This window comes from Scomber scombrus, chromosome 3, assembly GCF_963691925.1.
Source record: "Scomber scombrus chromosome 3, fScoSco1.1, whole genome shotgun sequence".
Lineage (NCBI taxonomy): Eukaryota > Metazoa > Chordata > Actinopteri > Scombriformes > Scombridae > Scomber > Scomber scombrus.
Window position 1 is genome coordinate 17,629,697 of NC_084972.1, and position 16,981 is coordinate 17,646,677.

General features: G+C 43.6%; 1 protein-coding gene across 1 annotated transcript in view; it reads right to left on the minus strand.

The window, feature by feature from the left end:
* Positions 1 to 14,637, minus strand: part of celsr2 (cadherin, EGF LAG seven-pass G-type receptor 2) — a 56,141-nt gene extending 41,504 nt beyond the window's left edge. Inside the window, exon 1 of the mRNA XM_062415301.1 lies at positions 11,082 to 14,637. Coding sequence (XP_062271285.1) covers positions 11,082 to 14,637 — 3,556 coding nt within the window. The remainder of the gene's footprint in view (positions 1 to 11,081) is intronic.
* Between the last annotated feature and the right edge of the window lie 2,344 nt (positions 14,638 to 16,981).

Genomic DNA, 16,981 nt, shown 5'->3' on the forward strand with positions numbered 1-16,981 from the left:
TGGGTTGAACCTGTACCTCCTCCAAACATGAGATGGTCTGCAGACATTTCACTGCAGCATCAGTGCGAGCTCCTGGTGCAGGAATCAAATTAATGGAGCATTTAAGCAGTCCTCAATGAGTTTTGATGCCTCACTTCAACATATGATGCATAGTTGGCAAGAAATGTATAAAGCCAAGGATAAATATCCATCCATATAACTTCGATTTCTCAATCATAACGTGTGTGAAGGATTATAAAAGCCAATGTAGTGAATAAAACGTCCAGTCAAGAAGAACAAATGGTGAAGTTTCAGCCTGGCTTGATGTATTCACCAGTGACCAATGTGGGATTGTAGCGGCTGAATACCAATTATTTATGTGTTACAAAAACAAAAGATAAATAATCCCATTTAGAAGTGGGACAGGGCTTTGTTGACCTGTTATGTCATATTCTGTCTAAAATGTCAGCTTGTTAAGGATGCAGCTCATGACTTGAAACACAACCATCATTAAATATTTCAGCCTACAGACGCACAGAGAAACTCACTGACCTCCACGGTTTTATTTAACCCTTACAGCATTAACAAGACACTTTCTGAATACACTACTCAGCTTGAGGAAACCTGCAGACACATTTTTCAAGTGTGAAATCTAATGTTTCAAATAATACCAAACTGAAGTTTAACGCTGTGTGTTACTTACCTGCTATGTGTGTATCTATTTAAGTGTTGAAAGCATTTCTATCCTAATGAAATATTTGCAAAGCTGGTTTTTAAGTCTGCTTTGTCCCTGCTTTTCCTTGTGCATTGATGCATTTTTGTTGCGTTACAGCCACCTGCATATCAGAGGAATAATATGAAACTATTGGCAGGACTGTGTGCTGCCATGCATGAGACAAACAAACTGGAGACCCACTTATAAAAAAACACTGATCCATATTGCTACTGGAGGTCAAAAACTCCATGTGGTGCCTTTAAACTTGTGAAAAAACACAATCTGTTTATATGTGGTTGTCATAAAATGATTAGCAGACTCCAAACTTTTAATAGCTTTACAAAATGTCAACAAACGGCTCATCTGGTGTTACGCCAAACCTCTCCCAAGTGTTACAATACAAACAATATTCACATTATATCATTATCAGAGCTGCTACCGCCTCTTGCTCAGGTGTACTTCAGCAGGGCGGCTGTTCACAGGCCATTATCATCCTTCTAATGTGCAGGTTAAACACAGAGCCAATGCATACCGCCTCCAGTTATTGTGGGGAGGGGCAAACACCTGAGAGACACTATAAAAATACCATTTATCATCATGACAGTGGAGAGCTGATGAATAATTGCACTCAAACGACTCTCTCAAGCAGCTATTCATCACATGTCTAATGATGCTATGCAAAGAAGAAGCCACACAAAAACCACGTTGATTCTGTGATTCAGCGGTGGATCTTCCCTCAGAGGCAACTGGAAGTGTGTCATGTTGAGGGGGAACCTCTGGGTAAGAAGGTAATGAGGTTGAGCAGTGGTTGTCTTAGTTGTTCAGCATCAGTACACTGCAGTATGTGCAGCACGCACTGAGAACTCACTACATCAAAGAGCGCAAAGCTGGGGTCCCATTTCCAAGATCAATAGGGGATCATAAATTAAAAATCACTTTGGACTGGAGGGATCAGGGCTTTGGATGTCTTTACAGTTCACAGCCTCTACAGCTACAACCAGCGAGCCGCTCCGCTCAAACGTACAAGCTTTTAATGAGTTTATGGTTTGAAAATGAGCACACTGAGTTTTTATTTCTGTTTTGGTCACGTGTTTAGGATGAAACAGCGAGATCAGGGCCTGCATTTATAAAACGTCTAAGAATGATCCTCCAGAGACCTGTAAGAGCTAACTTATGCATTAAAGCATTTTCACTGAGTGTGAAAAATAAGAAACGTTTATCAAGAAATTTGTTGTCAAAGTGTTAGAATAACCTTTAAAAGTAGCCCAGAAGTGATCACATGATCACATGTCTCACCTCCGGCTCTGTACAGCAGCCATCTAATTTACTCTTAACCAGTTTAGGAGACAAATAGGTTTTATTTTTATGTTTCTAAGTAGGAGAAAAAAGAGTATTTTTGCTTTTATCTGTCACTCAAGTCAAGCAGCATAAATAAATAAGGGTGCTGCTATGAAACTGGAAGAACAGTCAGGACTTTGTGGTTCGGTATTAACACTAATAAATTATGTTTACAAGCTATTTCAGTATGAACATACTGTTAAAAAATAATTGCATATTGCTGACAAAAAACACCAGCTAGTCCACACTAGGTCACAGGAAGACAACATGTTTACCACACACCAATCAGAAAAACCACAGAGCCTGGGAGTACAGTCCCAGTGGGGCCAATAACAGGACACAGTTTAATTTAATTAGAATTAAATACTCTGTTCTTGAAGCGCCTGTAATCGCATGCATTAATTACTTTGACTTTGCGGCTGCGTGTGTGTGTGTGTGTGTGTGTGGTTGTGACCTTAACTAATTTATTATGTGTCACTTGTCCTTTCTGAAGCTTTGACCCTCCAGAGTCAGAGATCAGCAGCTCAGTTGTGTCACCACCTCAACCTGTTTACAGCCAGTTTGAGACTAAACCTCACAGCTGCTGAGACCCGTCAATGCTTTACCGTAAAGCTGGTCAGGAGTGAAATCCGACGAGGCTTTTCTGTGAGCAAGACGCTTGTTCAAAAGTACAGAAGACAACTGAAGCCACAACAAGATCAATCTTAGAACAAAAGTAAAAGTGCTGCTTGTGTATTTTTAGCTAAAAATGTACCTAGGGAGGATCACTGAGATAAATGCCAAAATATGACTACAAATGTACTCAGATGCCAAATTGAAATAACTCAGAAGTTATCTTTAAAGAGACCTTTTTCCAATCTGGCTTCTGGTGTCTTGAGATCTTCATGGTAATGGACTTGAGTGTTTTTTCCAGTGTGTGGATGAACAGAACCACAAAGCACCCAGCAGGATGACAGGCCTAATCCTGACCCTCATACCAGTCAGCACGCTGAGGTTCAATTAACACTGGAGTAAAAGAGAGAAAAATGCTGTTCTGAGCAGACGCTAATGAGGCCTGATATGGGTTAAACGACCAAGGGAGCAGAAATTTATCATGACGTTTCAGCTCGGTGGCTTGGTGCTCTGACAGTGTTTAAAATAGTCTAATTTCAGATCAAACTCATCCAGACGTCTCCTTCTTTAAGTGCACTCTGCTCGGTGTCGATTTAATTTAAAAGCTGGAATCTCAAGTCCTGGCCATCAAAAGGGACGCGGCTCGCTCTTTAGCATCAAGTAAAATGTGGCTGAGGAGCGGCCTGCTTGAATTAACCAGGACTGAGAGGTGAAACATACTCGACACTCAACTGCTGCATGAATGAAGAGTGATGACTGGTCGGGGGGTGGGGGCTATGTGCTGCAAAGGGAGGGGCAGGTTTTTCATCTCATTACTCCTAAACCCCTCTCCAAAGCCCCCCCTGTCCCCTCTTCCTGACCCCCCACTGGACAAGCAACGGCCAAAGCTGACACCCCACCACCACCACCACCACCCCCCCCCCCCCTCTGAATAAAATACTCCAATGACTCCTGTCAGGCCTCCGTTCATCTACAGCAGCTCACAGCAGCCGTCTATACTGCACTATACTGCTTACCTTAGAAGTCGAGGTAGTTGAGAAATTAGCAGCCTTGAGGGTTAAACGTGCTGTGAGGGCGGCGACAACATTAAAGCTTCTCTAATCACCAAAAACATTCTCGAATCAGCGCAGCCTTGAGGAATCTTTCAGGGTACGGAGACAACAGCAGATGAAGTCTTTTATTTCTCACCTCCACCAGGTTGAGAGGAAGGAGAAAAGGTGGTTGCATTGTTGGCTGAACTACAGTAGTTCATTTGAACACTACCAGCTCATGTATAACAGAAAAAACACTTGCAAATCTCACTCTCAGAGGAGGGAATAGACAGCATGTTCAAACACCCACACAGCAGATTTTCTGTTATCTGTATCTGAGCAATGTTAAGGCTGTTAAATCAGGCAATGCAAATTACACTGTGTATCATAATGTGCCATTCACACTTAGTACTGCGTGCACGTGTGCGTCTGTTCTGGTCTTTTGTTTCAGAACAGAAAACAAAATACGTGTTAAATAAATATTCATACATGTCTGACCTTGTTTTTGAAATATTGCAGCGCTGTAACTGCTGTTTTAGCTTCATCTGCAGAGTAATTACGCTTAAAAAAAAGAACAAAGATCAGCTGTAATGATAACTGCACAAAACAACACCTAATTCCTTTAGTGCCTGTGAAGTCAATACTGAAAACTGCTTCTGCAGCTCAATGTCAACCCAATGATTTCAATCCAGAGGAGTCAGAGCAAAACCACAAATCCCTCCTCTTTATTTCTCCATTCAGGAGGAAAGCTGACCCGGAAAGCTGGCTATCTCAGAGGAAGGCTATTCGTACTCATTTGTGGACCCTGCCACAGCATCCCCCCGATGACACTTTTTTGCTGCATCTGAAAACCAGAAGAAGAGAGAATTCCACAGATTCCTCCTCTATAGAGAAGCAGCTTTTGAGCCACAGAAAAGGGGTCTGAACTCCTCCAATCAGAACATTTGCATATCAGAGGAAAACTGCTGCCAGCGCAATGGTAAAGAAACATTAGCATGCAGCGACGTGACCAAGCATGAGGCTGTTATTCAAACGTACAAATGGTCATTTGATAGATATTGGATCCTGAGCATCCAGCAGCACAATGACAAAGTTTATTGAGAAGCTTTAAAACAGAGCACACAACTACTTAAAGAAAACCCAAATGAAGCCCATTATGTTGAAGTTTTCCTGGTTATTTTTGAACAAGTAAATTATTTTTGGAAACACTTTTTTTAACTGAAAAAGAATCAACCTGCATCTCTCTCAATCATACAGTGCCATCAAACTGTGAAAGCACAATCACACCACTGTAGTAGCTCATGAGGAGCTACTACAGTGGTGTGATTGTGCTTTCACAGTTTGAGTCTGTTTTAGTTCGCCTGACGCCCTCCTGTCACTATTAATATATATTAGACACTGATAAAGCGTTTTAAAATCCTGCACGTTAAGGTTTGCCACCTCTAACAGTCATACCTCTTAACCTTGTGTCTGACAGGTCTGACAGTCTAACGCTGACAGTTTGTGCTCCTGACTTGAAGCATATGAAAGCAGGTCACTGTGAAATCTCTGGTCTGGTTCGACACTAAACGAGTGCAATGTAGCGTCAAGGTAACCGCCTGTTAAATAAGCACAATCTGTCACTCTCAGAATGTGAGAAGCATCTACTTGTAATGATTTCTGCTCTCCAGTGGAGGTCTGGAAGTATTATAACTACACATGAGAAGAGAAACACACTTGTTTATTGTACAGCTTTCATTATAAGTGTTCAATCGGTGACTAACTGAAAGGAACGTTTTTTTTTTTTAAAGTGTCATTATCAGACAGTACAGTAAACTGGGTAATTCATGGATGAATAACAGGCCCGGTGAGGCTCTCCTGAAGACAGCACCACTGGGCCAAACAAGTGGACACAAAGACAGGTGGGGAGGGGGGGTTGCAGCTCCAGACGGAGCCCACTCCCATTGTCTGCTGGAATAGCGAGGACAATGCAGGACAACGCTGAGATATATGCCTCACGACCCCAGCAATGCACCAGCCTTAATCCCAAACATGATTTCCCCTCCTAACACACAGATGATGTCATCCCCCGCCCCCTCTTCCTCACCCACACCCGCACCCTCACCCTCACCCCACCTCAGCTCCTCCGGACCTTCAATGCGACCAAGCGTAGAGAAGTGAGGCCCGCAGAGGATGTTCTGCTGCTGAGAAACAAGCCGGCAGCAAGAAACCGGATACTCTCTGAGCGCATCTGTGTCACAAATCAAAGAGCTTAAAAGACGAGACTATCGTATCACTGTGAGCTTTAAACTCTCAGGTGCTTTTAAAAGAGAGGGCCTCTGAAGTCTGTCACATGCAAGAATAGACTTTACAAAAACACAGCAGATGGAAAGTTTATATCTGCTGTCAGGTGTCGGCTGCATGTCTTATAAAAACGCTTGCAGCCGGCAGGACAGGTCACCGTGCCCCGGAGCACTACAGGTCCAAAGAAAGCCTAACATGCTTCACTGGAAAGAGGGAGAGGGGGGACAGTTGCTCTTTAGAACTTTATGTGCCTCCCCTCCCCCCATCTTCGTTCCACAAAAGGGACCTTACCCCTTCGTCCCCACCCACAAGGAATTTCTCAGGCATTGCTGGGCTCACCATGACAACTGGGTGCTTAACAAAGCATTTCTCTTAGGCATTCTTCCTTTCACAGGGGAGAGAAGGGGGGGACAACAGTCAAAGGAGGGAGAGACAGAGAGAAAGAGGAGGGAGGAGGGGGTGGGGGGGTAAAGAGGGAGGGTGGAGGAGCTTGAAATGATGGGAGGGAACAGTGGAGGTTGCAGGGGTGAGAGCCATAGACCCAGGCAGATAGGAGAAAAATGGGGATTGGTGACAGGCCAACAAAAAGAGGGAAAGAGAAACAGGATCAAGGTGATAGGTGATGTTAAAGAGAGAAAAAAAAAGAGAAACAGTGCTACAAACATTCCAAGCAAGCCTGCGAGTGTGACTAACGCCGTCCAGGGAGGCGAGCGGGCCGAAGAATGAAAAGGAGCGCATTACGGATGACTCTGGTCACGCAATACATGGGCTTTGAATCCTGTGAATCAACCATACGGCAAACAGGAATTCATCAACCATAAAGAACACAGAAGAAAAATTCAAGGTGCACTCAATTTGAGTGAAATAATTACATGATGGAGAAGAGAGAAATAATCAGAGCACTCCAGCTGTTGGAGGCCACACACACACACAGACACGCACACATACATATACATAATATGGCAGATTTGAGCAGCTTGATCAGATAGTGTTACAGTCTTGATGAGAAAAACCCCTGAGAAAGTCACTCTGCAGACAGCTTAAAGTTTTAATAGATTGTAATGAAATTACGTTGGCTCTTACTAAAAAAGTATGTGGCGGAGCAGAGTCTCATCCATTAAAATTCCAGTCCTGTAGCATTATCTTATGCAAGGAAAACGAAGGGCAAGGCAAGGGAGCCTTGAAAAAACATTTCTTGAACCATGAATTGAACCATGTGCACCTTCTTGTTTGTACCCCATTAGATAAATGTATTTCAATAACAAAATAGCCAGAAATGACCAAATATTCCTCATGAAACAAAACAACTTTTCCGCTGAAGCTAGTTGGGCTGAATGCCAACAGGTTTGGCTCAGACAGGTTCGACAACAGAGCAGTTTAACCTTGGAGCATCCACATCTACTTCAGTCTTACACTTGAAACTTAAAAGGGTCTCTCAGCCGTCAGCGACCAAAGAGAGAATATCTGCTGTCCACCATGTAATTTAAGCATCTGTACAACCTGCAGTGTGATGTGAGCTGAATCAAACTAGCATCATTAGTTGTGGAGGCGTGTTTGTCTGTTAAATCTCTGCGGTGGCATTTTCAAAGTGAGCATGGGGCACGATATTGGCTCAGGCTCAGAATTTGATTTAAACAAAGGGCAAAGTGTCCTGATTGCACAGTGAGGATAATGCATGCATAATGTATTTGCAATAGTAGTAGTTTAAACTAACTGTGTCACTTCTACAGGGTCACCTCAAAGTGCAATGACTGTACAGGGACTGGCACATCTACAAAAAAGACAACAAATTGAGCTCACATTCAAAGAAGCCAGTGAAACAACACGTTCAAAAATGAGAGGATAATGAAAGATTGGCTATGCTTTCTATAGGAAAATTAACCATGCTTAAGGATGAAAGACAAGCAGGGAGGGAAAAAAAATCTACCATTGAACGCAAACATCTATTTATGCAGGCTCACGCTTGCCTGGGAAGAGTAGATCAGCCCCTCAGTGTGTCAACACAGGTCTGACAGATCCCAGGATGCAGCAAATCTAATCCCACAAACGACATCCGGCCTCTCACCTCGTAGTGTGAGCAGAATTCCCCCCATAATACAGAAGTGACAAATTACGAAAATGAACATCACATATTTGTATTCAACATGGCAAAAATACAAGAAGGAATACAACAAATACCACAATTCTGAATCAAGTTAATTCAGACATCAAGTTTGTTTGTCTCTTTTTACACATTCAGCATGGAGGCAGGCGCAGCACCCACACGTCGCTGCTGTAAATCAGACTCCAAAACTGGCTGACATCATTTAATAGTTTTAATCACCAATTTATGCCAGCACACACAGTTAACACACAGCAAGACACCTGGACCACTGGGTTGTATGATTGTTAGAAATGCTTTTAAGTACCTGCTTAGGGTTTTGAATGATTACTGAGCCAGTCTGAATTACAATAGCTGCTGAGAAGATTGGTCCAATTATTGAGCTTGTTTGGAGGAAAAATGTATTTATATTTAATTATTGTCATGTAAAATTGTTCACATTTATCAGCACAGCACATTTCCAAGATTTTTCAGAGGCTTTGGGTGCTTTGTGACCCGATCATGATGAAACTGAAGAGCTTGTTAAAGTTGTGTGTGTGTGTGTGTGTGTGTGTTTGTGTGTGTGTGTGTGTGTGTGTGTGTGTGTGTGTGTGTGTGTGTGTGTGTGTGTGTGTGTGTGTGTGTGTGTGTGTGTGTGTGTGTGCGTTTGTATGTGTTGGGGGGGGGGGGGGGGTCTGGGTTTTATATATGAATTGTGTGTATTGTTGTCCTGGGTGATGAATTACTCTTGCTGAGATTAATGAATGAAGTTGTATTGAATCAAATTGAATATGAAGATTTTATTATCATTTTGTTTTTCTTACAGGCTGCTTCTAAGATTACATTTTATTTGGAATAGCTATAGGTCCACAAATGGTAGAGTAATGTTTAGCCATGAATATGCTTACAATTAGTCACTTGTGTGACTATGGGATCATAATAGTGGATTCAAAGATTTTAAAGCCAAAGTGAGATCAAATTTGATCTGAAATGTATACATTGTCCATCAAGGAGTTGAGACAATGCAGTGGATTATATTACTGTATTCAACTTTAAGACGATCATCATAATCTGTGGATTACTATTTAAAGGTTACCTTCCCAAAGATACTGCGTCTCAGAAACACTTAAAATTTAAAAGGAAAGTGAGGCTACATTTGAACCATTACATCCATTTCACTGTGGAGAGCAGTGCTCAGAAACAATGTTAATCACAGTCCAACAACATACAAAAGAAACCATCAAAAATCGTCTATCATAAGGGGCCTCTTAAACGGCAGCATAAAGAGAGAGATAATGGGAAGACTTGGGAGGTCCCTAGAGGGGGATGCCTTTGAAAATTGGGGTCAGCAGCATCTATAGGAGGAGCTCATCTTCCTACCCCATCTCCTCCTCCAACAGTCACTGTCTAATGACTTTCCCTCTCTCTTACAGTAATACTGTACTCTCCAACATGTTCCCAGTTTACACAACCACAACTTAACCCTCTACCCTTCCCCCTCTGCCCCCTTGCCTCGATCTCCCCCTGTCTCCTGCAGGGGTGCTGACACATATACCCCAGCAGGTGCTGGACGCGCGGGGAGACACGCTCTCTAATTGGTCCTTGGTGGAGTCACAGCTGTTGCCCCCAACCACAGCCTGGTATGAGCTCTAGCGCCTGCCCCTAAATCGACAGCTCACTATTGTTCTCCAGAGAAGCAAAGCACAGCTCCAATCCATTATAATGACTACCCATGCAAACCATACAGTATTTGCTATTCACTGTCAAGTTATGTCAATAGGAAAGCACTTAATGCCATTTAGTAACTGAATCTTCATTTGCACCATCTCATTCAGTAAAATCCCACCAGTCTTATTTTTTTTTACTGTTCTTGTTAAGTATCTGCCTTTCATCTTTAACCCTGATGTCCAATCTCTTAATGACACCCCCAGTTCTCTTTCTCTCTCTCTCTCTCTCTCTCTCTCTCTCTCTCTTAGGTTGTGCCAAGGTCAAAGAGAAGGCAGATTTACAGTGGATCAAACTGCGTCAAATAAGCTCCAACAGAGGGTAACCACACATTCCTACCCTCTGTGGGTGCAATTCAAGTTCAGTCACATTTCTGGAGAAAATAAAACTGTAATTTGTGCTGGCATGCAAAATTAGAGATGTGGGGGAATAGAGGTGGTTTAAAACATACAGGCTAGGGAAAACAACACCAACAGTAATGAGCAAAGCAACAGAAAGGTATCAGGCTTGTTTTAGACCTACAGCACATCACCCTTCTTACACACAATGACCCACAACTCAACTATCTTTAAAAACACCATCAAACCAGTATTCTCAGCTTTCAACACTTGTAAACTGGGAACACTGACAACTATTACATTTTAACCTCTTTGTCAAATTAGAGCCAGGAAAACAAGCCAGTCAAACAATACAACACTTAAACAACATCAACACTTCAAGCTATAGAAACAGTTCATAATTGAATTAGGTCTTTTATTGTATGTGGGAGGGGGTGTATGATGGGTAATTATGGTGCAGGATCAGTCTGCCCACTGGAGTGTGGATCCCACAGGATACAGACGTGCTCAGACAAACAGCTATTTAAATCTTGACAATAGACGGATCTAAATCAGGCTGGTACAAACAAACGACCGCCTTAATGAGGGTCCAAAAATGACAGAATCTCCCTTTCTGTAAACAAATGAAACAATTGACCTCACTCATCTAAATCCAATGCAGAATCTGAACGCCTAGATACATCTTCTTTTTTTTTTTTTTAAGGAAGTGACTTACAAACATCCTACAGTGAATATTAATCCTCCTTCATGAATATTTCTATTACAAGGAAATCACTCTGGAATACTGAAGCCAAGAAAGACATACTTAAGTCATCATCACTTCCATTCTCCGGTGAAGTGAAGTGAAAATGTAAATGAAGACACAGGACATTAATGAAAATGGAGCAGTACACCACAGCGAGGCAGGTCTCTCCTCACTGCACTGTTTTTCACTCACTGGGTGCAGTCTTCAATTACAGAGAGTTATCTAACAGTCTCACCTGACACTGAGATCCTCATGGAGGCCTCCAGGGGCCGGTTGTTATCCAGGGCCTGGCTCAGTTGGATGTCTCCCGTTGTTTGGTTCAAGAGGACTAGGTTCAGCTCGTTGCCCATCTCGAAGCTGTAGTGGAGCTGATCCGAGACATCGGGGTCATGGGCGGGGATGCGGCCGATCACTCCAGTAGGGAAGCTGCTTGATTTGTCAGTCACATAGTTGTTGAAGATGATCTGGAAGTTTTTGAGCACGGGCACGTTATCGTTTTTGTCAACAAGTTTGAGGTGAACTGTGGCACGGCTGACCAGAGGGGCAGAGGTCGCCTGGACCACAATAACATACTCAGACCTTGTTTCATAGTCCAGGTCCACTAATGCCGTCAGTTCTCCAGAGAAGATGTCCAGCTGGAACACCTCTGGGATGTTTCCCTCCACTATCTGATACATAATCTGTGCATTACTCCCTTCATCTGGATCTGTGGCTGCTATATGTGCAACCACAACACCTATGGGGCTGTTTTCTTCCACCATGATGTCAAACTCATCTTTCTCAAACACTGGGGGGTTGTCATTCACATCTAGGATTGTTACTTGGATGTTTATTGGTGTTTTCAGAGCAGGAACACCTTTATCTACAGCGAAGGCCTGCAGGTTGTAAACAGGCACATTTTCTCTGTCTAGTCTGCGCAGCGTGCGAACAATACCAGAGGTGGATTCAATTATAAAATCTCCATCACCGTCTTCCCCACCCTGGAAGGTGTAGAAAACACGGCCGTTCAGCCCGGAGTCTCGATCGGTGGCAGAAACCTGGACCACGCTGGTGAACACTGGCACATCCTCCATCACAGAGCCTACATAGTGGTCTCTAAGGAAGCGGGGAGAGTTGTCGTTCACATCATTTACCAGAATCTCCAGATAGGTGGTGTCAGACTTCTGTGGGATGCCGTTATCTCGAGCAGTGATGGCGAGCGTATAGGAAACCTGGTCCTCATAGTCCAGCTCCATCTGTGTGGTAACAGCGCCCGTGTCAGAGTCGATGTCAAACTGAGGGATGCTGTCGTCCATAAAGTAGGTGATGCGAGCGTTCTCACCTGTATCCTCATCTGTGGCACTTATAACTACAACAATGGTGCTCACCGGCCTGTCCTCGTTGATGTTGACAGTGTAATGTGAGCTCTGAAACACAGGCCGGTGTGTGTTGGCGTCTGTGACATTAACAAACACCTTGGCAGTGTCAAAGCGTGTGCCATCACTTGCAGTTACTGTGAGAACATATTGGCGTTCGAGTTTGTAGTCTAAAGGCAGCGCCAGTGTAATGAGCCCCCCTCCGCTCTGGCTGGTGATGGAGAATCTGTTACGAGTGTTTCCGCTGGATATCTGATATGTCACCACACTGTTGCTGTCCTGGTCCACAGCTGACACCGTCACCACGCTGGTCCCCACATTTGCATCTTCATTCAGTCGCATGTAATACTCCTTCTGAGTGAACTCAGGGTTGTTGTCATTGACGTCAAGAATAGTCATACTAATACTGGCTGAAGAGGACATGACAGGGTAGCCGTGATCTCGGGCCTCCACTCCAAAGTTATAAAAATCTACACTCTCCCTGTCCAGCTCGGCTGCTACTACAATCCACCCCGTGCTGTTGTTGATGGTGAAGGGGAAGTGTGGCGTGGTCTCAGTGAGTCGATACTCTAGCCTGGAGTTATCTCCGGAGTCTGCATCAACTGCCTGGATGTGGATGATGGAGTAGCCCAGTGGCACGTTTTCAAGCACGGTGGCCTGGAACGGGGTGCTTACAAAAATGGGGGCATTATCATTAACATCCAACACCTGCACAGTAACCAAGCCACTGATGTTGGACAGTGGAGGGCGTCCTCCATCTTGAGCTCGGATTCTCAGAGTATATTCTTTGTTTGCCTCGTAATCAAGGTGGCTCACCAGGTCCATTTTACCTGTCTGAGCATCGATATAAAACTGTCCCCTAGTGTTTCCACTCATGATGCTGAAGTGAACCATAGCGTTGCTGCTTTTGTCCTGATCTGTGGCGGTCACCTGCAGGATCTCTGTGTTAGGGGCCATGTCCTCTGGCACCTGAACCACATAGCGTTTCTCGCTGAACTGGGGAGCATTATCATTGTCGTCCTCTACCACTATGTGAACAGTAGCTGTGGCACTACGGGGCCCGGGGTCACGACCTTGGTCATTTGCCTGAACTAACAGCATATATGCTTCCACCTCCTCTCTGTCTACCAGGCCTTTGGTGCGGATTACACCAGACCTTGAATCAATCTCAAATACATCATTGGACCCGTTGTTGTTGAGGATGTTGTAAAAGATGTTACCATTAACTGGTGCGTCCCCATCAGTGGCCCTCACAGTTAACACCTCATAGCCTATTTCTAGATTCTCCCTGATGCTTTCCTTATAATCCTCCTGCTCAAAAACAGGGTCATGATCATTAGTGTCACGGACTGTGATAGTGAGGGTTGCCATGGCTGTACGTCGGGGCGTGCCGTGGTCAACTGCGGTCACACGAAACACATGTGTGTCTTTAGTCTCCCGGTCCAGCACCTCCACTGTGGACACAGCACCATTGACTGGGTCCACAGCAAAAAGATTGTTGGAGCGGCTATCAAAAAGAGCTTCTATAAAATACTCCAGCCTGCCTGCCTCCCCCTCATCCACATCCACTGCTTTCAAAACAACAACAGGAGTGCCTGCAGGCTGATTCTCGGCCACAGATACTTGGTACATTGGAGGCTGAAACTGTGGGTTGCTGTTGATGCTTCTCCTCCTCCTGCTCACAATCCCTGAATCTGACTGAGACGCCTTCTCTAATAGCTTCTCTATGTGACCCTGCCTAAAGGGGCCCTGTCCCACACGCCAGTGGATGGAGATGGGGTTCACTTTAGATTTTAACTCATTTTCTGTGAGTACATCACAGAGCATGTCCAGCTCGAGGAGTGTGTCCTGCCTCCAGCACAGCGTCTCCGACACAAACAAGTCCCCCCCAGAGAAGTAAAAGTCACGGCTGTTGGTGACTCTGCAGCGGGTCGGGGCTCCAGGTAGCAGACCCCCCACTGCGAATAAAGCAGAGCCCGCCTGGTGGCACTCTGCGCGGTGCTGGCTATGGGTGCTAAATAAACTGAGGACCTCCATGTCCCACTCAGGTTTTCTTTTATGCTTGTTTGAACAGTTCCTACCGTGAACGTGCACGTTGTACTGGCTGGTGATGAGGTGCCTGTAGCCGGAGCCAGCACCTGCAGAGTCCGTGCAGTCCGCCACAGTGTACACGGTGAAGGGGTTTGAGCGCAGCGCGGGGCACTTTATCGAGTCAGAAACAAACACAATGCCTGCCGCCGAGTCGGTCTCCAGAAACCGCTCAGTGAATTTCGGAGCGAGTACCTGATCCAAAGTACACCGCGCGTCCTGCTCCACACCGGCCACCACTGTCCTTGGCTCCACATCCTCACTGATGTGAACGGTGTAACAATGCGCCAGCGAAACCAGTTTACACCACCAGAAAATCAACAACAAATCCCATTTAACGAAGTGCATCGCTCCTCAGTTTGTGTTCAGCTGGGTCTCGGAGTGGGAATATCTGCAGCTCCTTTATTCCTTTAAACTTTCCTCCTGTGAGTTTCCCTTTGTTGCAGAAGAGCCATGCTCTCGGCGGGCGCACTTCTCCGGTTGGTTTTAAAAGGTAAACCCGCTGTAACCTTGTCCGGAGCTGCTCTCTCTCTCTCTCTCTCATACACACATACACACACACTCACACACGCCGACAACAACAACAGCACCTCCGCTACGTCCGCGCAACTCCGCATGAATGGTGAAAATGGCTCCTGCTCCCCCTGCGCCTTGAGGTTCCTCATTATCATAAACCTGTGTGTGTGTGTGTGTTTGTGTGTGTGTGTGTGTGTGAGAGAGAGAGAGAGAGAGAGAGAGAGAGAGAGAGAGAGAGAGAGAGAGAGAGAGAGAGAGAGAGAGAGAGAGAGAGAGAGAGAGAGAGAGAGAGCGCTGTTAGGGGTCTGAGGACTTGACAGAAAGAAACCCTGCCATTGGAGATAAATGGTCACTTCCTAAAAGCTTCATTCATTTACAGAAACGGAAAACAAAAACATTTAGACAAAACAGCTACATAAGGTCATTTAATAAGACTTTTTTTTTTTTTTTTTACTTTCAAAACACTTTTCTTTTTTTTGTACTGCTGACTGTTGCATTTTACGCTGCTCTAAGGGTCTTATATGTTTCTGTTTTATAAAAGACATAATGGTCTGTGGGGTGTAATACTTCAAATGACAAAGTGAAAGAGCTTTAAGGTTGTGTGGCAGGGGGCTTAATACATGACCCATTATCCTAAACCATCCACATCTATTCTATGACTAACATGTTTACTTCTATCCACCACACATCTCCAAATAAAGGGGTTTACTCATTAACCTGCAGACATTCCTCAGATTTTAGGTTTTGAGTGATCTGGTTTTAACTCAAAACACAGAGAGAGGTGAAGGTGCTCTTTCACTGTTTGTTCAAAATCTGCCGAACAGAAAGGAGAACACGTTTAGAGTGAAATCAAACCAATTTAAATGAATTCACCTGTTGTTTTCAGGTAATCTAACAGTTTTCTGTTTTCCGGCTAATTCATGGTTTTGTCCATTTCGAGACCCTGTTTCAGAACAGGAGCAATAATTTAATAGAAATGTACACTGGTGGATCACAAGGGGCACGTTGGCCCAAACACATTATAGTTACTAGTTACATTATTCAGTTAGAGCGGAATACATTTGGAGGGAAACAGATAAACGCTTCTAGACTGGATACAAACCTGTGCAGTCTTTGATAAAAACTCCTGTGAAACTTGGAGCTCATCTGATGTGCTGAGTTTCAGCTACACCTAGTGGACAAACTGCTGTCACACAGCTGGAAACTGCTCACCGCATTATTTTGTGTCCATAAATTTGCATTTCTGAATGAAAATACAATTTATTGCTGTGATGCTTGAATAAACTAATCACAAAAAATCTGGAGCTTTCAGTCATATTACTGAATGTTGCATTTTCCATTTTTTCCTGAGCATTTTAAGGACTTTTTAAATCATGGCTTAAAATCGTGTCCTTGACTTTGGAGACAGAATCTTTAAAATAAGTAGAAAAAAGCAGCTGCCTGTCAGTAAAAAAACAATCAAACAAAAAACAACAGGGGTTTAAAAAAGGGAAACCTTAAACAATCATAATAATGTGAATCAAGTGTCATGATAGACGTGACTAGTTCCACCATCTAATCATTTTATACAGATAAAGTGGTGCATGTTCTTTGAAGGTTGAAGGAAATATATTCAAATAATAATAATATAAAAACAAATGTAGATGTGCTTTGTATTCCTGCTTTGATTTGTTTTAAATAGTATTCCCTCTTTACTTTAATGGTAGAAATTTCAGTCTAATGTATCAAACATAATGAATGTGAATGAGATAATTCAACAGGTTTACTTCAGCTAGTCGTAATTTAAAGATGTTTTTGGTGCAAGGAGAGAAAAATGCAGATTTTATTAGTAATCTAACATTTTAGAACACTGTGCCTTTAAAGGAAATACAGGAAAACGTGTTAACACACCTTAAATACCTTAATTGCAATTATAACTCTTGAATGAAGGCAGGTCATTTTATACTGAATATCAAGCTGCATTTATTAACTACAGGTGATCAGCCTATCAGCACTTTGATACACAGTTTTCTGTCAACATGATACAACTAACATTACTTCAGAGGCCAAAATATCTGTCGCTGATAAAAAGTAAAATTATTTGATCATTAAAAGGGGAAGAGCATCAACCATCAAACTGAAGCTACAAAGAGCAACAGTGGCTACAAGCTAAAACTGTATTACAGGGATATCAGGT